General features: G+C 40.4%; 1 protein-coding gene across 1 annotated transcript; it reads left to right on the top strand.

The window, feature by feature from the left end:
* Nucleotides 1-233: 233 nt before the first annotated feature.
* LOC135477259 (collagen alpha-1(XII) chain-like) lies at nt 234-26,410 on the top strand. The gene is given in 10 exon segments (XM_064757444.1): nt 234-687; nt 10,981-11,023; nt 11,379-11,960; nt 17,497-17,566; nt 17,568-17,649; nt 18,166-18,232; nt 19,386-19,949; nt 23,118-23,156; nt 24,311-24,869; nt 25,394-26,410. Coding segments are annotated over 9 exon segments (1,908 nt in total). The 5' UTR covers nt 234-636; the 3' UTR covers nt 24,721-24,869; nt 25,394-26,410.

Genomic DNA, 26,410 nt, shown 5'->3' with positions numbered 1-26,410 from the left:
CGTCACGTGGTACGTCTCGACCAATTTTGTCGTCTGCTGCCTTTCATTTCTGCTTCGGCTGAAATTTCATTGGATGTTGAATAAGGTAGGGGGTATGACACTTCGTCGAAGCGATCTTTTAGAGTCTTTATAATAAAGCGAAGACGGGACATTGTAGAATAAACTACCGTCAACTACAGTCAACCGAGAGCGACCGCAGTCAGCGGCTAGCCTGCCAGCCTCAGGGTTGTTCAAAACTAGTCGCAGTAAAACCAGTGTAGAAATAGAGAGAGTGAGACCTTACCGCAATTCCAATATTGCAGATCTTTCGGAGAAATTTGTGCTTCTTTAATACCCGGATAGCAGTGTACAAGCTCAGTCGTAATTTTGTGGCCCACAAGAGAGCCCCCGTCACGCTTCATTGAAAAGTGGATATAGATTCGGCCGTCGATCTAAGGAGCTTACCTTGCGGCAGTAGTGGTTTTGTGAGTGCCGATCACACATACGCGTATACAGGGAACACACTACGCGGAGAGAGGAGCTCAGTGCTCGGTGTACGAGGCCTGCCCTGAGAAGTCTACCTGGATATTGTGAGGGGTGGCATATAATACCCTGGCAAAAAATTTTCTGTAACTGACAACGTTCGTTTTGTTCAAAATGGCACGGGTTATTTTGTGGAATTTACTGCTGTCTGCGCTACTTTTATCGGTAAGTTCGAAACTATCGTATTCTACTCTTACCTGTACTTGTAACGCTGAAGAAAAATCACCTGAGAAACTTAAAGAGTCCTTAAAGAGGCTTATTAATACCTAGCCACATTTTACCATCAATTCGTGATTAGCTGTACCACTTCAGCGTAATACCCGTTTCTTCCAGGCACGGCGGTTTCCTGAAACCACTGTGGTTTCCACCGCCCATAAACCACCTGACTGCAGTCATATAAATGAAAAAAAAGAAACTCGAGGTTAGCGTTTACAGGTGAATTAAATGAAAAAGAAAAGAATTCAGCATAGCGAATTCCTAACTCATCGTTTTAAATTCAAACACTAATATTAAGCTAAGGTTTGTTAGAATATGTATATTAACAGAACTGTCATATTCTGATCAAATTGTTTTACCTGTTCACGCTAACTAATAAAACCTCGTGAAAGAAAAAAAAAAGATTGTTATAACTTGTGCTAGCACTTTTGTTTGCGTTGAAGTTTCCTTACCTTTTTATTGATGATATGGTGGCCAACTTTGATGTATTAATTTTCTGAGATGGTTAATTAATCAACCTATCGACCTATCGGGTAATCAATCGTTTGTAATCCGTCTCATTTATCTTGTCAAATGTCATTATCGCCTTAACTACTCATCCATCAAACTTTTTTGTGATGTTTGACTAAATGGTACAACTATCTCACTAAGTAGACCATACAGTAGGCTACTGTACCAATCAACATGACATCATTCTCAAGGTTTTCTGTTTTACCATCTAAGATGGTAGGAATATTCGACAAACGTTTTTACACAGTAAGTTTCTTTCAAAAACCCATGAACATAAACCGTATTTCGAAGACCTGGTTAAACTGTGGTACAGCTATAAAGAAGAACGATAAAGAAGCTGTTTCGAGCTAACAGAATTTTATCTACATTTTATAATTTACATTTTGCTCTCAATAAATAAAATAGCGAACGCAATTTGAATTTCTTTTCTGTTCACAAACTGATGACGGAGACACGCGCTGTTAGCCGAAATTTAAATTTGAGAAGGTTATTCACGTGTTTCACAGGAAGATAATTGCCCCCAGCTTCTTTATTCTGAATAACGTTCGTTTGATATAATGTATGCGATTGTTATTTTGTATAACATGTTGACTTTCCGAGAGTGAGTTACCAAGATGTCATGATCTGTGTCGACTGTGCCCCAACCTGGACTGATGTCATAGAAGTGCTAACTAAAAACAACTCTGTCAGAAACAACCACTTTCTCTATATCACACCCCAACTAAATTCCCCCATCTGTATACATATACATTATATATCATGACAAATTAAAACAATGACCTGACATCTCCTTAACAGATCCATGGGATCTGGCATTTCTTTAATACATCCATGGAACCTGACATTTCTTTAGCCAATTCATGGAACCTGGTATTTCTTTAGCAGATCCATGAAACCTGACATTTCTTTAATAGATCCATCGAGTCTGACATTTCTTTAGCAGATCCATGGAACCTGACATTTCTTTAGCAGATCCATGGAACTTGACATTTCTTTAGCACATCCATAGAACCTGACATTTCTTTAAATGATTCATTGCATTTGAAAAGTTCCATGTGATAAATCGCGAGATAATATTAACAATGATGTTGTTCAACAGTGTACAGACTTTTTTAAACCCCCAAAACGTCGGAGCTGTTAACATTTGTCATGTATATAGTATTACTCAAGGCACACTTAGCTACCCTGGGCACACGTTGTGAACAACTTTGGGTGGATGGGGGTGGTGGATGCAGCAGTGAGGTTTAAGAGCTGCAGTCTTCTTGCTTTCTGGTTTATTCTAAGTCTAAAGAAACTCCGCTCATTACAGGACTGTCTTCACATGAGTAGATAGTATGCAATTTATGACCCGAAAACTTCGTGATTGTCAGATGCCTAATTATGATTGCTGGCATTTATCTTGCATTTTAAACAGTGGAATGTCAAGGTTTCAAAAGTGCCATGGTTTCTGAAAGTTCTTTCCTCTCCACGTTTTGACGCAGGGTTGCGGCAGCTCTGTAATTTAAACACGACTCTGATGATTTCAAGATGCACTTGCGAGTTGTAGATACCAAAAAACATCAGCCTAGACTGTGGATAATATCAGAGTTTGTACGGTAGGCTCGCTGATGTACGCAGTAACAAGTTGACAAGGCCAGAGTTATTACTGCTGTACCGCCAAACTCTTCTGTTAAATCTCTGAAGGGACTAGCAAACGAGGCCGGGCGTGAAGAGACATGATTGGAGATGTTTGAAGAGGATGTACTGCAATGATTCACGATCTTGTAAAAATATCTCCACAGCTCTTTTGCATAAAACGTGAGGTTCTGCCTCTCAACTTTTAGTTATTTTTTTAATACTCTCTCTCCCCCGCCACCTCCCACCCCCGGGCGTTGATTTCCTATAATAGAGATCACCATTATTTTGTTTTAATTTGTTGATTTTAATTTTGTATTTATATACGCATCGCAAAATGAAAGCTGCCAGGGCGGAAGGCAACATATATGTAAAACTTGAAATAGGAATTTTATTTGGAAACCGCATGCATGTCGTGTTCGGAGATTGCTTTTGAAAGATAAACAAGATGTGTGAAATATTTAGAAGGCTCGCACTATTTTTGAGGCGTTAAGTCATGATGTTTGGAAGGTAGCTGGCGAAGTGCGGTGGTATGTTTCGTGTTGTATAGTCATAAAGCCATTCTATAAAACTAGACAAGCCGGGCAAAACCTCCATCTGTCCAGATAGTTGTATAGTCATAAAGCCATTCTATAAAACAGGACTAGCCGGACAAAACCTCCATCTGACCAGATAGTCGTATAGTTATAAAGCCATTCTATAAAACTGAATGTGTTGTAGAGGCTTGGTGCATCCCTAGATCACTGTCGTGTTAGTGAAATAGAATTGATCAGGTCGTTAAAACTAAAGCGGAATAACCAAATGCAAATAGTAAAACCTCTATATGCCGAAAAACCTATATAGCTCTATGTAGAACGCTTCATCTAGCGTCTCACTTAGTAATGTAGACAACCGATGCATGCTCTGTGTTATTTTTGTAGAGATTGGGACCTAGGCCTTATTAAGAGTAAACTAATTCAGTTTGGATTGGACAAAGACAAATGTCGTACTGGTGGAAAGACCGGCAAGGGTTGACCCATCTCCCGTGTTAGTAATGAAATGCTGTGATCTATGTGGGACCGAAGTGTAGCGTTGCCTCAAAACCAGATAACAAACTGGGTCTATAAATGTATAGCTGCCATGCACCTTGTACTGAATGCATAATAAAACACAGCAGGCATGTATACAACAGACACGCTGATCTGGTACATCCACCCCAGGTCAACGCGCTGTTTCTAATCCATTGTGCAACAAACCTAGCATTTCTTTGATCTTGTAATTTATATATCCCATCCCACTATATCCCATCTTTGGAGGAAATCAGCATTGAATTTAATCTAGAATTTCTCACAAGTGAATTGCTGTGTGTGAAAACGTCTAAGGCACGCAGACAAGGGCCGTCCCATAGTTGTGCTCATTTGAAAGTGGTGAGCTTATTCGTTCACCTTGCCCGGAGTAATTTAGTAGAGTGTAGAAGTTTGAAGAAGGTACCGACAGAGAGTACTTGTTTTAGAGCATGAGAATGTCTGTACTTTACATCGGTCTTACAGCGACTAGCTGAATTCACGCACTGACTGTACTGACTAACTCAGTCTTGTGCCATCCTAAATGCGACAGGTTAGCCAAAGGGCAGTGGTATAGCTTTTACTGTAAACCTGTTCATGACTTTAGAATGAGACCAGTGACGGTTGTTTGGCAACAGGACACGAGGCCTCACCGCCTATACAACCTGTCTAACTAGATAAAACTAGCACAAACAAAAAACATGAAATATTTAATACATTTCTTTATCCCACCCAGTGGCTCAACGACCGTCATAAATGCGCCATTTCATATAACATTCGGGGACTATTAAGAAGGACACGAAACTCGTAAATATTAAGTATGCTCTTTTATTGAGGTTTTTCATCTTAAAGAAAAAGTTAACCATAGGGACTTAAGTTAACAGAGGACAGAAGTCATTGACAAAGCTCCTTACGAATGACACGTGTAATGATATGACAGTAACACCGTAATACAATTATTTCTCTATAATACAGTAATATGCCTATGATATCTCTATAATACAGTAATATGCATATGATATCTCTATAATACAATAATGCAGCATAACACAGTATAATACAGTAATATGCCTACACAATGATATTTGTACATGTATAATACAGTAATATGCCTATACAATGATATATCGGCTGATTCTGATGTATATAGGCCTACAGTGATATGTCTCTGAAATGATGCGCTCATATAGTTCGGGCTTACCTCTACAGGGCGTATTTTCATAGATATAGGCGTTTTCCTCAGTAAGATGTAAGCCCTTGGAGTGCACTAGTTTACCGCATAAGAAAACCTGCGGAACATATGCCGATGCTATTTGAAAACGTTTTAAGAAATGTACACTTAAATCATGCAGCAAAAATGGAAGTAAAAATCTCATGTTTCCGCACTTTTTAACCTTTAGCGCAAAACTGTTGATTAGTAGTTTGCAGAGGCCTCCCTGGCTCATTTGGTTATTGTGCTAGCGAGGGTAATGACCCAAGAGCCTCTCACCAATGCGGTCGCTGTGAGTTCAAGTCCAGCTCATGCTGGCTTCCTCTCCGCTCGTACGTGGGAAGGTCTTCCAACGACTTGCCGATAGTCGTGAGTTTCCCCCGGGCTCTGCCCGGTTTACTTCCACCATAATGCTGGCCGCCGTTGTATAAATGAAATATTCTTAAGTACGGCGTGAAACACCAACCAAATAAATAAATAAATTGTAGTTTGTATATACCGTGTAAATACAATGACTGTGTAGAGTTGTAGCTTTTATAGAGCGTGTTAATACGGTCATAGAGTTGTAGTCCTTATAGGACGTCTAAATAAATCACGGTTTAGAGTTGTAGTTCTTATAGGGAGTGTACAAACAATCACGGTATAGAGTTGTAGTTCTTATAGGGAGTGTACAAACAATCACGGCATAGAGTTGTAGCTCTTCTAGGGAGTGTACGAACAATCACGGTATAGAGTTGTAGTTCTTATAGGGAGTGTACAAACAATCACGGTATAGAGTTGTAGTTCTTATAGGGAGTGTACAAATAATCACAGTATAGAGTTGTAGTTCTTATAGGGAATGTACAAACAATCACGGTATAGAGTTGTAGTTCTTATAGGGAGTGTACAAATAATCACGGCATAGAGTTGTAGCTCTTATAGGGAGTGTACGAACAATCACGGTATAGAGTTGTAGTTCTTATAGGGAGTGTACGAACAATCACGGTATAGAGTTGTAGTTCTTATAGGGAGTGTACAAACAATCACGGTATAGAGTTGTAGCTCTTATAGGGAGTGTACAAACAATCACGGTATAGAGTTGTAGTTCTTATAGGGAGTGTACAAACAATCACGGTATAGAGTTGTAGTTCTTATAGGGAGTGTACAAACAATCACGGTATAGAGTTGTAGTTCTTATAGGGAGTGTACAAACAATCACGGTATAGAGTTGTAGTTCTTATAGGGAGTGTACAAACAATCACGGTATAGAGTTGTAGTTCTTATAGGGAGTGTACAAACAATCACGGCATAGAGTTGTAGCTCTTACGTCATTCCCTTGGGGAACTGTGAAAACCCTTTGTGATTATCAAACAAACCAACAATGTATCATTAATGTGTGAGGAATAACAATTCTTCTTGGAATACAGTCCGTCTGGATCAATATAATTATCCTTATATAATTTATTTATTTATTTGATTGGTGTTTTACGCCGTACTCAAGAATATTTCACTTATACGACGGCGGTCAGCATTATGGTGGGTGGAAACCGAGCAGAGCCTGGGGGAAGCCCACGACCATCCGCATGTTGCTGTCACATCTTCTGACGTACGGCCGGAAAGGAAGCCAGCATGAGCTGGACTTGAACTCACAGCGACCGCATTGGTGAGAGACTCCTGGGTCATTACGCTGCGCTAGCGCGCTAACCATATCCGTTATAAAGAAACACGACTGTAAGCAAATTTCAGGTTTATCTGAAATTTATCATGGGAATTGCGTCTACAAATTCAAGAGTTTATAAGAGAATATCATGTGGGACTTAATCTGAAGCTTTACACGCTGCCAGTGTAGTGCTGTGTAATGGACTATAAAACCCCTCCATTACTCACGGTTTTCTGACACTCAGATCGTTTATCGTGTTGAACATTACTGTGCTAATTGCGGGAATGTATTGTTCACCATTCTCAATGTTCAATCCGTGCCCTGTATCTTGAAATCTGTCGGGTTATGTTTTTTTCTTTTTGTTATGAGTATGATATGTCTGATTCAATATGTGACTTTAGCCGTGTTCATACATTGCGATTTGCCATCTCAACTGGCTTTCGTCAGATCACATTGTGTGAATGGTCCAGGTTTTAAGCTATCTCTCTGGCTAGTTTGCGGCTTTATATCATAATGCTTGCCACGGGATCATGAAGCGATCTTAGACTTAAATAAAAATTTCATGAATTTGGCATGTCCCTTTTCATTATTTTAGCTGATATTTACGGTGTCAAGTAATATTTTAAACTTGCTACTTTAGAAATAACAAGTATAAAGAGTCTTGGAATTTTGACTTGATCCGGGGGACAGGTCGTTTGTCAAGTAACTGAGAAGGTTCGGTCGTTTAGCCTGGCTTTCTCTAGTAAACCTCAGCACTGAAGTTAAATTACCAAAGTAAACACATAAGTAACTTATACAGATATGAAAACTGCAAAAAACCAGTCCTTGCAATTGTGTGACTTGTGTAAACACACACACAAAAACAAATCAACCGAACAATACATTTCTTGTTTGTCAAAAAAATTAATCTAACCGCCGGACATTCCTCATAACCACGTTGTTTTTAACTGGCCCATTGTAAACAGTTGCACATGTAATGTAGCGGATAGGTGCACTTGCACCCTGATCTATAAACCATAACGGCGAACCCATGTGGACTTGTGGTTAACCTATATGGTGCTGTAACGCCTGGATAATCTGTAACAAATATACATGTACACCACAGTCCTATTACAGTGGTTGGCCTTTGAGGAGTAACAACGCCCGGAAACTCACTCACTTATATACCACTGTGTTATTATGCCACGCCGAGTTAACCCGCGGTAGCTTGTGACCTGGGGAACACTGTGCGTACGCGTTAATATGGCTTTGCTGTACGCACCTTTGCCTATTTCTACATGTTTTTGCTGTGAAAATTTGATTTTACGGTCCTTTTTGCTCACCATGCCCCTATAAAAAGCACACATACTGACATCTGGGATGTCTGGACTTCAAAATGCTGTAGATTTTTTCAGCATGACTTGGTCTCTATGGGTGCTATAACTGGATAACCTGTTCTGGAAAATGATTTACTTTTTTCCGCAGATAAAACGCTTGTTTGCGTTGTAATTCGTCAAAACTCGATTCCATGAAGCCACTTGTGACACTGCATGACTTTTCGTACTGAAGTTTCTAATATTGATACATTGTATTAAGATCAAGCCGATGAGGTGGTCAAAATTTTAAATTAAGGTTAAAAAAAACATGCTGTAAAATGGTATTTGAAATTTTGACTTTAGTCAGAAAGGTTCCAGCATTTTGGAGAACATCACCTCATAAGCTGTAACGAACAGCAATAAACTCATCATCAACCGCACACCATCATTGCAAATCAATAATCCCAAAATTATTGTCCCCACAACCCTTAAGGTTAATGGCTGTAGGAATCCTGGGGTGTCCGATGGAACCCACCGACCTAACAAAACAGCATCCTATACAACCAGAGCTGGATTCGAACACGTGACCCCACTATCCCGAGTCGTGATAGGTGCAGCGGCCCAGCGCTTTAACCATCTGCCTATGTGTTGTAATTTCTATAGGCTTAAAGCTGTACGTTGTAGATGGCTTTCCACTGGTCCAAAACAGGCAGTTTAAGTGTGTGCGCCTGCCACAGGCTGGATGCCCTATAACCTAGTGTCATTTCCCACAAACGCCTAAATTCTTGTGAGTCATTGTTGCTTAATGCTGAGATGAATACCAACGGGGTCACCTGGAATTATGATCTATAATGTAGATACATTGTAATGAACTCCTCTTCTATGAGCAACAGTTTTCATGAAGGATTAATTAATGTTTAGATGATACAAATGAAGCCATCTCTAAAGGCGACCTGTTTCTTTCTATCACAACACCAAAAAATCGGCACCGTTTTTTTAACGATAAAATCAATTCTGTGTATGTGACCTATAGATCCATGCCTAGCGTGGGATGAGAAACGCAGTGTTTCGGTATTCCACACAAGTTTATTCGTCCTTTCACAAAATTCGCTGATCATTCGTGCATAGTGTAAGTAGAGTTGTTCTCAGGTTATATAGAGATACACCCAAACCACTCCTCATCTGTTTTAATTAATCCTCAGCGATGTGAACCAGTCGCGATAAGCCCGTTATCTCTGATGACGTAATCCCATATCCGCAGCTGCATGTTGTGAGTGCAAAACTGTATGAAAATGCAAATACACATATGTAGATGACTGGCCGCGAGCGAAGATAAGCAGATGCTGTCAGGTCTAAGTGGTAATAGAGGAGGATATATCACTGGCACAATTCGTTAATGCTCGGTGCACTTTCGCCTTTTTACAATTCATTACCAGATATCATCAACAGTCGCAGACAGAGGGTAAACTCCCCACCGGGTGGTGGTGGTTGGGGGTGGGGGTGAGGGAGGGAGACATTTGTGTAATAATACATCTGTAATTGTGACTGGAGAATAATTGACTCACATGTATATCAAGGTACTCTGCCCGGTTTCCTCCCACCATAATGCTGGCCGCCGTCGTATAAGGGAAATATTCTTGAGTATGGCGTAAAACACCAATCAAATAAATAAATAAATACAGGTGGTCAGTTTTGGGAGATAGAAGGAGCCCGGACAAGCTGACATATATAAACAAAATGGTTAAGTTTAATATTTAATTTAACAAATAAATTAGATTATGAGCGAAACAGAGGACGAAAAGTAATAAAAGTTCGTTCTAAATGAAATTGTCTTTACAGATACCTTCGAATTTAGGTCTTTTGACAGGTTAGACTGATGGATATTACGTTTTATATCATCATATCATGAGTAGCTATAAGTAGAATACGGGGCCTCCATGGCCGAGAAGATTAGCGTGCCAGCGAGGCACAATGAATCGGGAGTGTCTTATCAGTGCGGTTACTGTGAGTTCAAGTCCAACTCATGCTGGCGTTTCCTCTCCGGCCGTACGTGGGAAGGTCTTGTAGCAACCTGCGGATGATTGAGGGTTTCTCCCGGGTTCTGCCAGGATTTCTTCCACTATAATGCTGGCCGCCGTCATATAAGTGAAATACTCTTGAGTACGGAGTAAAACACCAACCAAATAAATAAATAAATAAACAGAATACAGAATGGGGCACAGATCAAGTCCGTCGAAAGGCACTCTCTTTGTTTCATGTTTGTCTTGCGACTGCTTCTATCGTCCCTTTACCTATCAACGCACCCTAAATATAGCATGAAAAAGAACCCACGCCATTACCCCGGTTCAGCAAAGCTGTCCATCTCATGAAGGGACCTTTAGAATAACATAAAACGCGCCCTAAGCCCTTTCTGAGACCTTTAACAAGGTGCATTATTAAAAATGTCACCACACGTCATTTGTACATAATAGCGCCATCTCCAATGTTTAGTGAGGCATGAGTAGATGACACTTCAATTACAGGACGGTTTAACAAGTGCTTACAACGACCTCACTCTCCCGGCCACGGGTGGTTTTAGTCTACCACAGGGGTAGTATGCCCGGAAATTCGGGCCCCGATTCTTGCCGACATTCAAAAAGAACAATATATATCCATCACCGTTACACGCGCACATATTAGTTGCTTGGGCAAGGGATACGTTTATCTGACTGTTCTAGAATCAAAACCTCTACATTTTCGTTCCAGCAGCAGTCTCCATGCTAGCTTACTCCCTGATGTACGATGTTGCTTAACAAAACTGTAAACATTTATAATAAAGAGAAAAAATTTTTTGTTGACACATAAAGCTCATTACCAATTAAAACAGTGTAGAAGCTGGATTTGTAAAACACATATCACATTAACTCGTTTTACCTAATTTGTACCTTGCAGAAAGTCAGTTCACAAGACCTCTGGAGAAATACACTTTTTCAAGGTAAGTTTAACTTCTAATAAAAATATTAGAAGATTATATATATCATAAAACAATAAACGTTCTAGAGGATTATTATGCCGGCATAATGTTCACAGATTATTAGACACATTTGTTGAAATAGGAGACCGGTAAACTTTCAGTGGTCAACCCATATGAATTCATGATTCCGAAAGTGATGTTGCACCACACAAAGAAGATTTAATACGGGAACTGTAAATACTTCTCTATATTCTGTGGTTATATGTCTTTATGTTGCAGTAAAATGTCTAAACCCTTGCCAGGATATAGCCATTCAGTAATTCATTTTCATGTAAAAACTAATGTATAACTAAATGTAACTGTTCTTTATTGGCAGAAATCACGGATGTTGGTTGTGGACATAAACCCGCAGATATTGTATTCCTGCTGGACTCTTCCACCAGTATATGGGGACCTAATTTTCAGAGGCAGCTAGCCTTCGTGTCAAATGTTGTGGACATGTTTCAGATCGGACATAACGAAATCCGTGTCGGAGTAGCAATATTCAGCTCCAAGGTGTACCCGCAGTTCCGACTCATTGATTACCCAACGAAACGTTCCTTACAGAAGGCCATCCGGCTGATCCAGCAACGGCACGGAGACACAAACACGGCGTCCGCCATTAGGCACATGAGGAAGCGGATGTTCAAGAAGCGCCAGGGAGCTCGGCGTAACGTCCCTCACGTCGGTATTATCGTGACTGACGGGCGCTCAGACAACACGCTGACCACGTTACTGGAGGCCAACCTCGCTCGGAGATCTGGTATCAATTTGTTTGCTATTGGTATTGGTAGCCAGGTGTATAACTACGAATTGAACGCTATAGCCAGCGAGCCTAAGGACGAGTACGTGTTTACCGTGGATAGCTTCGAGGCGTTGGATTCAATCAAGAAGCTCCTGGCGGCCAAAACGTGCGAAGGTAGGTGACTGAGGTTATATTAGATAGTCAACCGTCCAGAAATAAGGTCTTATCAGAAAAATGCTTCCCCTTCCCTATCGTCGCTCCAGACGAGCTTATGTGTTTACTTTCTATTAACGTGGTCAAACCCGAGGCATCACTGTACTAAATTTAGAATATTCCAAGGCCTACCGGGCTACGTTCTTGTCCATGGTATGTAGCTCAGTGCCACAGCCACGCGTGTTGTTTTTTTAACTAGCTGGCCTGTAGCAGCCAAAATTAATTTGGTCTGCACATCATGGCAACACGCTTCATTTGTCAGGTGGATCATTTAGAACTTTCCCGTGTAACCCAAGTAAAGCAAACCCTTTGAAGGGCTGCTGGACTCTTCTGGACTTCTAACCCCAGTAGGTATTTGTGCCAGCCATTCCTCTTCATCAAGCCGTGAAGGTGGGAAAGTTGACTCTTACATTACTGAATGTCTTACGGATAAAGTTACCAATGTAAATAAAAAGCCGTACCTGTCAATGTCTTCATCAACTCCTTTGAAAGGCAACAGACGTAAATGTATTTGTGTAAAGTTTTGACTGTGATTTGGTCTTCGAATTAGAAATATACCTTTTTTGACATCCTTCAAAACAATCGATGGATTCTCATGGAAAGTTGTGCTATCGTGGAATCCCCTTTGTGTGGTTGACGACTTGTATCCTACTGCCGGATTTGATTTGAGGCTGTACATTACTAAAACGTAATGATATGTAATATACCCTAGATTCTCAGTGAAAGGCAGAAAGCATATTACAGGTATACCAAATTTATGCCGTACCTAAGCATACCAGTCGCACACTGTACGGAAACGCCACGAAGGTATATAATTACAGATGGCAATACTTAAATCACCAAAGATCGATCACTGCGCAGCGGAAGTCCTTACCACATCCTGATATGCCGTGCTACTCAAACCATGAACTCGCTTATTTTTTTCTATTCAAGGCATAGTAAATACTCCTCAATGTGCAGTTCTTCAAATTCTGAAAGGCTTTATATATTATGTAGACAGCCCTGGCATTTAACAGATAGCGAGCTTGCATATTGCACAAACAACAAAGAGTCCAATCTTTGTTGGATAAAATTTTTAAATTGCGGTGGTACAGGGTAGCTGTGTTCTTTCTCCTGTGTTTGAGACATTCTCTTTAGCTGTCGTCTAAGTCAGTTATAGCTTACGTCGTCATTTTCTGACAAATCCCTAACCAACAGGTCGTTAATCAAGCTGATGTGACACTTTCTTTCTTTGCTAAAAAAAATGGGTTCATCTGACTGACAGAGGTACACAGGCCCGTGCTGTAAACAAGCACTAATGTACACAGCTGTTTGATGCATCTATTATTTTTCTATAAAATGCCTGTCTAAAATTATTGACTGACACCATAAAAACCTAACGCCGGTGCGATTCATGTATGAGTGAGTGAGTGCTTGGGGTTTAACGTCGTACTCAACAATTTTTCAGTCATATGACGACGAGATTCATGTATGACATATATAGGCTTTCTAGAGTTAAACCATAAAGTATAAGTTTGTCCATTTTTTACGAAAATTTGAATATTGTCATTTTTGTATTTATATATGTGTGCAAGAATATGTTTACACATGTTTGTGAGACAGGTCATGCTGTAAATCATTGAACAAATGGTAACAGCTCTCATGCAACGAAATAGCAGTAAAACAGTTTTTTGTGGTGTCATTCAGTTCCTTGTTAATCTAACCACATCTTATATAAGTTCTTGGGGCCTCCGTGGCTCAGTTGGTTAGCGCACTAGCACAGCGTAATGACTCAGGAGTCTCTCACCAGTGCGGTCGCTGTGAGTTCAAGTCCAGCCCATACGGGCTTCCTCTCCGGCCGTAAGTGGGAAGGTCTGCCAGCAAACTGCGGATGGTCGTTGGGCTTCCCCCGGGCTCTGCCCGGTTTCCACCCACTATAATGCTGACCGCAGTCGTATAACTGAAATATTCTTGAGTACGACATAAAACACCAAACAAATAAATAAATATATAATTTTTTAACAATTTTACATAAATCCATAATAATTTTGTGATATTTCAAGTTGACCTCATTGATCATCTTATGTTTTACATAGTCCATGATTATCTACCTAGAAGAAGTGAAATACATCAAAGGTCTTGTTGTGATGATTCCATGTGAATAAAATACACCTCAAATTTACGCATGAAATTAACAGATTTCATGGGCCCACCTCTCTGATTTCGTGTTTTCTGCACCTGTCTCAAATTTAATGGCACATTTGGTATCACTCGGCAGTGGTGGGGTCGGTGAATCGGCTTAGCTGTTACAGTAATAGTAACTAAATCCCAACCCACCAGTTGACCGCACAGCTATTATGTGCAAAAAAGATATACGAGTGCCTTCTACTCCATCACGACTCGCGAACTGGTGTCCACCAGCGTAAAGCGACGAAAACAAACGTCGATGTAAAATAGCCCTTTATTTCTTGTGAAATTTGATCTCAATTTTATTTTCTATGACTTGACGCCTTTTCGTGTTAGTATGAATATCGTCCACTGTGTAAGTTTTTTTACACCCACCTTAAATGAAGAATAAAAGAAAGATCGTCGTTGAAGTATGTTTTCAGAGTTTCTAAATCATGAAAACACCCAGAACTCTTCTGACACAAGACATTCACGGATGTCCAAACCAGTCAGATGCATCGGCCTTAAGATAAAGTTTTGACACAGGCCGAAAGATGAAGTTCTGACACAGGCCGAAAGATGAAGTTCTGACATAGGCCTGGACATGAAGTTCTTACGTAAGCCTAAAGATGACGTTCTGACTTAGACCTAAAGATGGATTTCTGACATTGGCTTACAGATGACCTTAATGCATAGGCTTGGACATGGAGTTCTGACATAGGTCTAGAGATAAAGCTCTGATTTAAGCCTGAACATGAAGCTCTGACATGTAAATAAATATATAAAGTTTTTGGTCCCAAAAGTTAGATGTCTTTGAATACAACACATTACTGTCTACATTATGTGGCAAACCCCTCTTTAAACCAATCTTCAGCCGTTTTGTTGGATAAACTACGTTTTTTAACACGGCGTATTGCCTTCGCTTATCAACACATATTTTGGTTTAAAACCAGTTCAAGCCTAAGCAGGGAAGAACCACACGTTTATGTTGCTAGCTTTGACTCTGGTTGTGTTCTCCCGTTACACAGCAGGCTATTCTTGTACGTAACTTTTCGAAGCGTGTAATTTTTAAATAGGTTTCAGTTTTCCGCCTAAAGATTTGCCTTTGTGACTTTACCTAATTTCGAGCAGGCTTTGTGGTGTGTGTTTGTGGCATACGGCGATGACATTGTGTCCTACGAACCGGAGCTAATACATGGACCTTTAGTCTATTTTGTGGGGGACTTCAACAATATAACGATATCATTTCGGTATATCATGGCCACCAGAAACTTGTTTGGGAAAATTTTGCAAGAGAATTCTTTCGGCTAATCCAAGGGTCTAACATATACATTTCTCTTGTCCCTTTTCAAAAACTCGGTCGGAAGTAAAAACTGTATGGTGTCGCGGACCGGTTTTGGAAGCTGAATTGAGGTCGCCAGATGTAATAAACATGACATTTTTCTGACATCGTTTTGAATTTATAGAGGCGATATAAATGATTTCCCTGCGTCATTTTCTACCTCGACCACCCGGCTTCACGTGAATAGTCGGTCGCAGTAAATACCAAGCAACACTTGAATTGGTTTTCATTCTGCTACAAGGGGTTCTTGGAACAGGGTTCGAATATGTCAGGCGTATCTCTTTTCAATGTGTCTATTAATGCAAAACCTTCAAGATCAAGGGGTCATTTCACGTAGATTCGTCACACATGACCTTCAACATCAAGGGGTCATTTCACAAATATTCGTCATACAAGACCTTCAACTTCAACGGACAATTTCACAAAGATGCATCACACAAGGCCTTAAACATCAAGGGATCATTTCACAAAGATTCATCGCACAAGATCTTAAACATCAAGGTGTTATTTCACGGATTCGATTCGTCACACATGACCTTCAACATGAAAGGGTAACTGTAACCACTTAAGCAATGGGTATTTATTTCCATCGCACGATGTAATCAAACTTACGTACATAACTTTGGAAACTCGTAAAAAATACATTCTTTTCTATGCTATCTGTGTTATAGGAGGCCAGCCTTGATACACATATAACGTTCTATTGCTACATTTCTGCCTCATGAGCATGCTTTAGTAACAAGTGTTTTGAATTAAAATTATTCGTGGAACATGCGGATTTAACATGCACTATTGCCTTATTGATGGGGTTAGATAAAAGGCAGAGGCCCATTCCAAACAGCCATTTCTGACGTAAGTCAAAAATTTGAAATACGATTTTAGAGCTTAGATGTTTAAGCACTAGAAATTCACAGTTTGAAAACCCCATAGACGTTATACGAAGACAAATGTGTCAAGATTTTCTCTTCCATTACTAAAAACTAAGCATTGTGAGGAGGCTTTAAACTCTGACTGAAGTCAAAAATCGCTCTGTTTAATCGGCCAGTGATGTAGCATTGTATATGTATAGACTCTGTAGGTGTGAGTTAGCCGTCATGATGATAACGAAAAGATAAAAACGTTCCGGTGTTTGAAAATTTCTTAATTATTATTCCCTTGTTTTTTAAGACACGTAAGTCTTTAATTATATTGTATTCCTTCGTAAACCAGGATTCTGCAAGTGGATTAAGCACCCCCGAGGCCTGGTCACGTTTGCATTGTTTTAATGTGATTGTATGTTAAATGTGATTCATCATTTGAGTGCGTCTAGACTAGTGACGTCTAATAAGGTGCAATACTAACATCAGAGCATTTTTAAATCTAATTCTACTTAATCCATAGTGCTGGACGTCGTGTGAAATGTTAATATTTATGTATTTACACGAACGGCTAGAATAAAACCCTGACTGAGGTAAATCAACAAGAGGCTGTATTTCATCAGTTACGTGTAACCATTTGCCAGCTGTAAACTGTCGTCGCTGCTCTGGTTTTACTCCCTGACACATCGTTTAAAGGTCTCCCAGCAACCTGCAGATGGTCGTGGACTTTCTCCCTGACTTTGCCCGGTTTTCCTTCCACCATAATGCTGACCATGATCGTATAAGTGAAATATTCTTGAGTACTGCGTAAAACATCAATCAATCAAATCAAATCAAATTCTTGATAAAGAGTACAAACATTGAATGACGGTATAAGAACAACGAATTCGCCAACGCTGCGATATCCCGCTATCGATGTAATGTTTGCTCTCAGGCCCTTCGTTATGTAGATGACCCATGCTGAAAAATAGGATGGCAAACATTTGAGCGTCTGACAGATCACACAAAGCGACTTGCAGAGTCGCTTGTTGCAACTAAAAATGCCAATTTTTGTGGGAACATGTTGTCTTCTGGGTAAAATTCGCAGACCTCTCAGTTATAACTTATTACATAGTGATACCCTTTATTTATGAAGTACATATTTTATTTTCAGTTACAAGACCTCCTCGATCAACGACAACAACAAGCACAACGACCACTACAACAACCACAACACAACCACAACAACATCAACAACACAGGCCACCGAGAACAACCACCACACTCCCACCCACTACAACAACAACGCCAAGAACAACAACTGCAGGTGAGAATTTTTATATGTGTCCGGCCAATGTAAGTTACACGCACAGAGATATAATGTAGGGTAACCACAGATATTCATGTTGCACAGCTTTTCTTGTTTATTGTTATGTGGACTATTCATGGTATCCTGTTGGCGTCAATGCTCTTGTAGGATTGCGGGTTAAATACCGGAATATTCAATCAGCCTCAAGATAAATACCTCTTCTGTACGCACTAAATCAGGCGTACGTCCATAGTCATGAATCTAATAACCATTTAAGTGTAAATGAATAGCTCGATTTGTTCTGTAAATGTTCTACCAAAGAGTCATTCAAAAGTCGAAGTGTGTGATATTGGGCGAAGAATAGACTGCCTTTATACATACTGGAAAACGGCTGACGTGTTACCTTTTCACACCAGATCCTTCTTGTTATAAACCAAACTGACACCGACTACTGAGAGAAACCTGAATGGCCTTGACCAGAGTTATCTTATGACTGATTTTGCTCCATTTTTCTGTCCTTTCTGTTCGCCACAGCTCACCGATGGAAGTTTGTTTACCCAGACAATCCACAGCGATCTATGGACCGCACGATTAAGGCGGGGTAAGTCGACCAAAGAAATGCTCCACCCTCATAATGTACAACAATTATTACACGGAAATTAAACGGTAATCAAAGTATATTCCATGCATATATTGGTTGTGATAAAGTTTTAAACACATAGCCGAGGAGGTCGAGCGTTCGAATCCAGTTCTCACTAGACTGGCAGTGGCTTTACATCAATTTGCCCATACCTGACACAAGGCAGTTGGTTTTACTACACTTCCTTCCCTTTCCTAATAAAATTGAGATTGCACCATTTAGATAGAATAGGTGAACAATTTTTGGACACTAGTTTAAGCAATCTTTACCTAAACCCTTGTAGACACGTTATATAATCTTTGTGTTCCGTATATAATCCAACATTCCTTTGTGTCGCATGTGGTTATCTAGGTATACAGTCATGAGTTGGGGTCACATAGTTTACTAGAAAAAACACTTTAAAATTAGTGACTATCTTGATTCTACCTTGCTCGTCTGTCAGTAGGCAGTTATTTACGTTCGAACAATTGCTCCATTTTATGAAGCCTGACAAATGTGGGAATGTCTTTCAGAAACACATGTAATCTTGAAATGTCATTTAATCCAGTTTACTTGTTAAATGTAATTATACCTTGCTGATTTCTGGGTGTTTTCTTTTTTAATGTATTATAAATGTAAACTTCAAAACAAGATGTGCTTTCTACAGACTCCTTGTTCGAATGGACGCAGTCCGACAATAAATCAAGGAATGACCCTCTTCCACTTTCGAAAAGAACAATGGTTTTTAAAGGGGAACATCAAGTTTTAGTGCTTTTCGACATATGTGTTTTTGCTTTTAAGTTGATTCTTTGTACTGAGCCGGGAGTTATCTGAGAATTCATGAATTGGTCGCAGTAAAAGACTTTTTCGCACAAATGTGAAATGCATACATATATCTGTACGTCACATCCTGACGTCAAATTTGCTAAAAGATGAGGGTTTGTCCGGTGTACTCAGGTTTCCCCCCTCCATATAACTGACTGCCTTGGTGAAAGTGAACAACTCTAGAGTAATGCGCTGAGAAACAATTAAATCTTCAAATAAATTACCAACAGACCAACTTTCCACTTATCACGCTTACCAGAAACGTCTGTGATAATAATCTATCGACGTGTCTTTTGTCGTTTCTCTTTAGTGTGCGGAAAGAAGCCGTCCGACATCGCCATTGTCATCGATTCCTCGTCAAGCATCTCAAAGCAAAACTTTTGGAAGCAGCTACGGTTCATCCAGGAGGTCGTTCATGTCTTCAATGTGGCACCAGATAAGGCCAGGTTCGCGGCTCTTAGCTTTGCGGACGATGTTCGGGAGGAGTTCCAATTGGGCAAGCACACGACGGTCAAAGGAGTGAGTCGTGCCGTGGCCAGGATAGAGCAAATGGGAGGTGCCAGTAACGCGGGCAAGGCGCTGGAGTACCTGAGGAAAAACGTGTTCCTTCCGAAATACGCTCGGCACAAGGCTGCACGGATTGCCATCTTCTTGACGGATGGTGTCACGGACGACCTACAGGAGCTCACAATGCAGTCTGAACTGGCCCACAAGGAAGATATCTACGTCTTTGCGATAGGGGTGGGTGGTAAAGTGAGAGAATCCGATCTGAATGTCATCGCCAGCAGCCCCAGCGAGAAGTATGTACTCCAGGTGAAGGATTTCCAAGCTCTCCGAAGCGTCATCGATATTGTCTCTCTGGCCGCCTGCAAATGTGAGTATTCTTTTAATTCTTTTCTGGGTAGGTATCCCATATAAAAGACTACGCTATCGCGAGTAAAACGAAAGCAGCGATGACAGTGTCATGGTTGACCTTTGGTCACGCGTAACCGGTTAAATCCGGACTGCTGTAAATATACCGTAAAGTCCTATTCTTACGAGTCTGAAGGCGGTGGATTTGAACTCGCTGTCAGCATGAACTGAGGTAGTCTGTGCCCTGGGACAGCTAGAAACCCTTTCGCAAATATTCAAAGTGACATGATGTCCTTACTTTTAGGGTGTGACCTTTGGATTCTATCAACGGGTTTTCCGAAATGGAGATTCAGTAGATAGCCAAGATCATAACCGTTGCTTTGTGATCGCGTATTACGTTTCAGGGAACCTTTATACGAAAACTGAAATTCTGTGGTTTTGACACTGTCGTTAATGACATGGTGGTGTCCAGGCCACCAGTCACACCAAACGTCATCGAGAAGAAAGTTGAATTCTCACAAAAATGACTGAAGTTCTAGTGACATCAGTTGTCTATAGCCAACTTATCTTAGGATTCAACGTTGTGTAACTGACATAATTTTGCTGCTTCATAAGAAAGTGGTGCTCAACAGTGACAAAACTTCATGATAACAGTCATCAAATATGGACAGAGCGCCTGGAATTTCTGACGGTCTGCTTTATGATTGTGTCTAATCCCACGTAATTGGCGGCTAGGGACTGTATATTCATCGTTTGGATTAGATCGCTGCTTTGAATATATGAACAGTCGCGATCAAAACACAGCAGAGAAACATATTTTATTATCGACAACAAATGTTCTAGCATCCCACACGGTTTGAATACTGATTTCACTCAGGCACCTAGACCACACCTTGCGCCTTTTCTACATCATTGAAAACTGTTGGCTGCTTCTCTTTTTATAATTCCCTCCTATTGGTCGTACTTTATTTACTATCTTAGTTCTTTGGTTTTGTGTTAAACGTCGTTTTGGGAATTGGCCTTGCGATTATTGACCTGGAACATCCATTTTGGTTGACGGCTGAGATACGAATGTCTGTTTCGACACACAGAAGCAGTCTGTGTGTTTTGTCTGTGTCTCCAATCCGCTTGGTTTCAATGGCGGTCACGGGTGACAGGGTTTTACACGGGTAACTTCTGACCCTCACGCGTAACATGACTGATGAAAGGATTTGATAACATTACATCGATATAAAAGTGCTCCCTCTCTCGGCGTCGTAAAAAATCGCCCCTCTGTGCGATACTGAAGCGGACATTCACGCATCAGCCCTTTCTGTCACTCAGAGTTTGTCACCCAGTTTTTTTATGGCATGAATTTCACACATGCAGAACATACACGAGGCTCTGCCCTTGAGGAGGCACTTTTTAGTTCAAACTGACAAGTATGCTGTCAGCAACTCATGAGCTCCGAATCAAGTTCCGGGTAACAGTAACACAACACGCGTCAGTCCGTTGCACAGAAGGTGTTATGGTTTTCTTAATCCATTGAAATCCAGACTATTTGTCATGTGATCGGCCTGTCCTCGTTTGTATACGAGCGCCTGTAATGCGTTAGATAGTAGTGTATGATGATGCGTTAGATGTGTATCTCCTATATGCGAACCCTATCTCCAGCTAAACCAACTTACAACAAATGCACACTGGGGTTACTCCATTTTTGTACCTACCCAAGAGAATTTAAAAGACGCACGGAATAGAGAGTAAAACCAGAGCCGCGACGACAGTGTGATAGCTAGAAAATGGCCGCACGTAACCGGTCAGTTTACCTCAATCAGGGTTTTATTCTAACTGTTCACGCAAATGCATTAATACCAGCAATTTACGCGCCCCGTAGAATTAGATAAAAAAATGCAGTGATGTTAATTTAAATTTATTAGACGTCACTGGTCTGGAAATACTCAAATTGCTGTGTTGTCATCACATTTAACATACAATCACATTAAACACCCGGTCTGCGTAACGCGAATATTAAAGAATTGCGCGAATTCCATGGAATCAATTCATCGTATTTATGTACCTCTCAATCTCGAAAAAAACTATCGGACAATCGTATCTCCGTGGAATTACAGCGTAAGTGCAGCTAATTCTGGAATAAAACACCTGCCGTATTAACAACATTGACAGCTAAACCGACTTCAGAATGTATGGCTAAACAGTGACGCCATTATGGTGTGTTCACGTAACACGGAATGAATTTAATATATAGCTATGTGCAAAGGAATGCGAGATTTTCAAGTGAATTTCACATAAACCGATGAGGAAAATGTTAACTTCGGTTAGCGCAAACGGAAAAAAGTAAGAAAAAAAATAGCATGCAATCCTGCGTAGCTGTGAGCGAGGCAATGCTTTTACTTCTCGTTTGTATACATCATGTTCTAAGCTTGATTTTTTTTGGTGAGAATAAATCAGTTTATATGTTGGCTATCTATATAAGTAAACAACTGCCTGCACCTGGCCGTGGACGTTTCAGTAAGCCATGCGTTTCTGTGACAAGCTTTCTTGTTAACTCGCTCGAACTTTTTACTTTTCAACTAACACAGTTTTATATAGAACAATGAAACAGGTAATGAGCTTTTTAAACTGAATCTGTGTTATTACCTGTCATATCGGGATAAAATATTACAGCGAAATAGCAGCTAAACGAGTTAGAAGCTTTTATTAAAAGCTATACATGCGGAGTACGCGCTTACCTTGGCTTTCATCTTTTGGCACTACATTTAACGTGAAAGCCACGTGACTTAGTGGAGTTTTTATTCTCCCTTAACTCCACGTCGTCCATTTTATCTGGCATTGCCTCGTTCTTATGGTTCAGTTTGTTGAATTACGAGCTAATTACAAATTTCATTCTCTAACTACGTGGTTACTTGACCCCTTACACTAAAAAAAAAAACAATCTGTTAACTTTAACAGAAAGTATGTTGTCTGAGTAATGCTAGGACGTAGTCTGTTATTGCAGCAGATTGTTCTGTTGAATATTGTGTTATAATAACAGAATACATTCTAGCATTACTCAGACAGCAGACTTTCTGTTAAATTTAACAGATTAATTTTTTTTTTGGGGTGTAATTGTCCAGTTTTGTTTTCATGCTTTTGTAGATAGGATAAGTTTCACATAGTTTTGCTATTATTGGCCCTTTGTTCTTGCCTACAGTGGAGCCACCAAAGAGACGACCTCTTCCATCCGATGAAGGTATGGGTTTTTGATTTCATCATAACAAACGAAGTGTTCAATGGTCAGAAGATTTTGGGCCTGATGTATGTTAAATACCCAAAGATGCGTCCATGTACCTTCGCAAATATGCTCACAGAAAATTACTGACACGGAATTTGAGTCTGTCTTGCTAAGCTAGTTTAACTAGTTTCCCTGTACTTTTTCACTGCCGTGAAACAAAATTAGACACTGTCTAGTGCCCTTTCTGTCTTAGATAACGATCAGATCTTCACGAATGGGGTGAGGATGGCGCATGAAAGGTAACAGACGTTGACAGAATCATGTCTGTTATGTAGTAGTGTATCAAGCCGACTGGCATGCGCACATGTGGTTATATCTGCAGCTGGTTGCTAAAAACGTAATAGTGCAAGTTAGATCAAGTATTTCCGTTACACGCTTACGTAACGGTTTTCACCCCAATTTAACATTACATCCATATCTCAAAAAGTTTAGGAGTTCCAGAAATTTAAAGCATATTTAAGGATGCTCACTAGGCTGGTGTATGCTTGGGAAGTGGTGCATTTTGTTTTTTACTCCTGAACTTTACGTCCTTGCTAAATGTCAGCTTAATGCAAAGATTGACGGGCAAACTCCATCGATCTTTTTCTGAAATGTTTCGAGAGAAAATAACTCTTGTTTTACTAGTTACTTGTACAAAAACTTCGATTCTCCCCGTTGGCTGAATGAACTATAACAAGTCTTCCTATCCCTTTGGTTTGCCTGTACTCTAACAGGTCAGGTGACAGAATAAAACCAAAAAAAGTCAACGCTTCTATAGTCTAAATTCTCCCAGAGCCATACAATACAGCTGGTTTCTATTAAGTTTTTTTATACGACAGCTACTTTAGATGGGAAATTATGTTTCGTTATTGTTTATGTCTCGTTCCAAAACGTACATTTCTCCGTTATGAAATTCTTATAACATTGCTGATGTTATCTACAGACAGCTGGTTGAGATATTAAGACTTTAGATGTTATAGAAAACAGGTGGAATGCTAATCTTGACATATACTTACATAAACTAACCAGAAATACAAATATTCTACCAAGCATATTTTTTTTTATTTCTTCAAACAAACAACAGTTTGTTGCTTAGTCCCAGTCAATAATGTTTATTCCTCTGTTCTCCGCAGCTTGTGGTTCCAAAGAGGCCACAGACCTGATGTTCGTGGTCGATTCTCCAAATGCCGGCGTCAGGAACACGAAGAAAGCCATGAAGTTCCTGGAGAACATCGTGGAGCGATTGGCGATATCCGAGGAGAAGGTACAAGTGGGGACGATATCCGATCCCTGCGAAAAACCCCAGGGCATCCAGTTAGGGACGGTCCAGGATAAAGCCACGGTGAAGGGCAACATGGAGACGATGGAATTCAACGACATCTCCAGCCTGATGAAAGAGATGAGACTACAGGCGCTGCATACGAACAGGGGAGGTAATCGGTCCGGAGCCAAGAAGGTCGCGCTGATCATTGTTGACGGGGGACTTGGCGCATCCGCTGCGCGCATTGACGGAGGCACAGAGAGCGCGCTTCCATGGCATTGAAGTGTATGTCGTATCCGTGGGATCTGTCATAGACGAGTCGGAGGTCTCCCTAATGTGCAGCTCCCCGTCCCCTGACCATTTCTTCAAGGTGGATTCGTACGATGATTTAAATAATATTTCATCCGACTTGATAGAGAAAATGTGCGGAGGTAAGTAGTATAAATCTGGAGCCTTGTAGTTGTGTTGCGTAAGACATCTCTGAACGCGTTTTAAATAACGTGATATGGCATTAAATTCAACCAGAAGTTAAAGGGTTTTTGACGAGCAGTTTTTCTCTGTGTAGTGCTCATGCAGAATTGCGCCTACTAAAGGTGACCGGATCTGCACTTGTTGTATCTCTACCCCCAAAATTTCTTTGTTCATTATATATAGTGAAACTCCAGGAGATACCATGACATTCTTTTGTTTTAAATCACCTATCGTCCACTAATCGGCAATCCGAGGAAAGTGAACGGTTAATTCAAGGCGATATTTAAAAATAATCAGTAGCCTACAAACAGTTAATTGCCAGACTCCATTCCACACAGAACTATTTGTGATTTGTGAGGAAGAACTATCTTTTTTGTGCAAAGTCAAGTTGAATGATTATTTTGAAAAGAATCAAATTCGGTGAAGTTTTGATTCCTTTAAAGTGATCTTTATTAAATTGTTTTCTATTTTTGTTTAATTTCAGATACTGTCTGATAGAAGGCTAGCCATTTGATGAGGGCGATTATAAAAAGCTGAAACATTGCTCACTTTCACTGTTATAAAGAACTCCACTGTTTCTTCATCTGCCCAGTTGTTCCGATTACTGGGGTTGGTTGCATTTGGACATCCCGTTTCAGTGAAGGAGACTCTTACAGTTACCTGATGCATGGACCGATGCATGCTGGTTGTGTTAGCCCTCTGTTCGCTTGGACGACAACAACAGCGGAAGCAACAGTTACGACACCAGTTATTTGTCTGTGTGTTTTACCTATGTGGCTTTCCGTAGATATACAAGCCAGCAGCCGTGACATCCCTGTTAAAATTGCCCAGAGTTACCTCTCTCTCCTTAACTTGTACGACTAACTTGGCTGTTTTCAAGTATAATACTCCCTGTTATATTGTAAGGCCGTTCAAATGACGATTGCGAGAAGTGTGTTCATTTGACGAACTCAAAAAGCATTTGTGATATGCAAGTAAGGCACTGAAATTTACCTCTTAGTTTGCACCACGGCGACATAATAGTTGGCGGCTTGTAGACAGTACCTCATCGCTGAAAACTGAATTGTAATACAAACGCATGCCCCCCCTTCGCAACGGATGAATACCATGTCGGCAATGGCGCCTGGATGAAAGCATAGCGTTGATCGTTTCAAATGGACAATATTAAACCTCCTTCAAATGTTGGCGCACTATTCTTTCCTTGGTGCCTGTGTTTATTTACATTGACATCTTCTGCCTGTTTGCCGACTGAAAACTTTACTGACTTTCTGTAAATAACGCTTACGTTAGCCATACAACGCATGGGGATAAACCAACCGGTTCGTGTATGCAATTTGTCCTCACTTCAGTCTGCAATCTCTGTTAGCTGGCTGAATTTTCTTTAAAAGCAACACAGTTATTTTAATCTTCACTCTTCTAGCTTAGAATTCTTATAAACGAATATTACTGTTTAAAAATTCTTTGCACCAAGATCTCGAGGAAAATTTATTAGAAACCATTG

This window comes from Liolophura sinensis, chromosome 10 (genome assembly GCF_032854445.1).
Source record: "Liolophura sinensis isolate JHLJ2023 chromosome 10, CUHK_Ljap_v2, whole genome shotgun sequence".
NCBI classification, from domain to species: domain Eukaryota; kingdom Metazoa; phylum Mollusca; class Polyplacophora; order Chitonida; family Chitonidae; genus Liolophura; species Liolophura sinensis.
The sequence above is the reverse complement of the archived record's forward strand: the minus strand, read 5'-3'. Positions and strand labels throughout refer to the sequence as shown.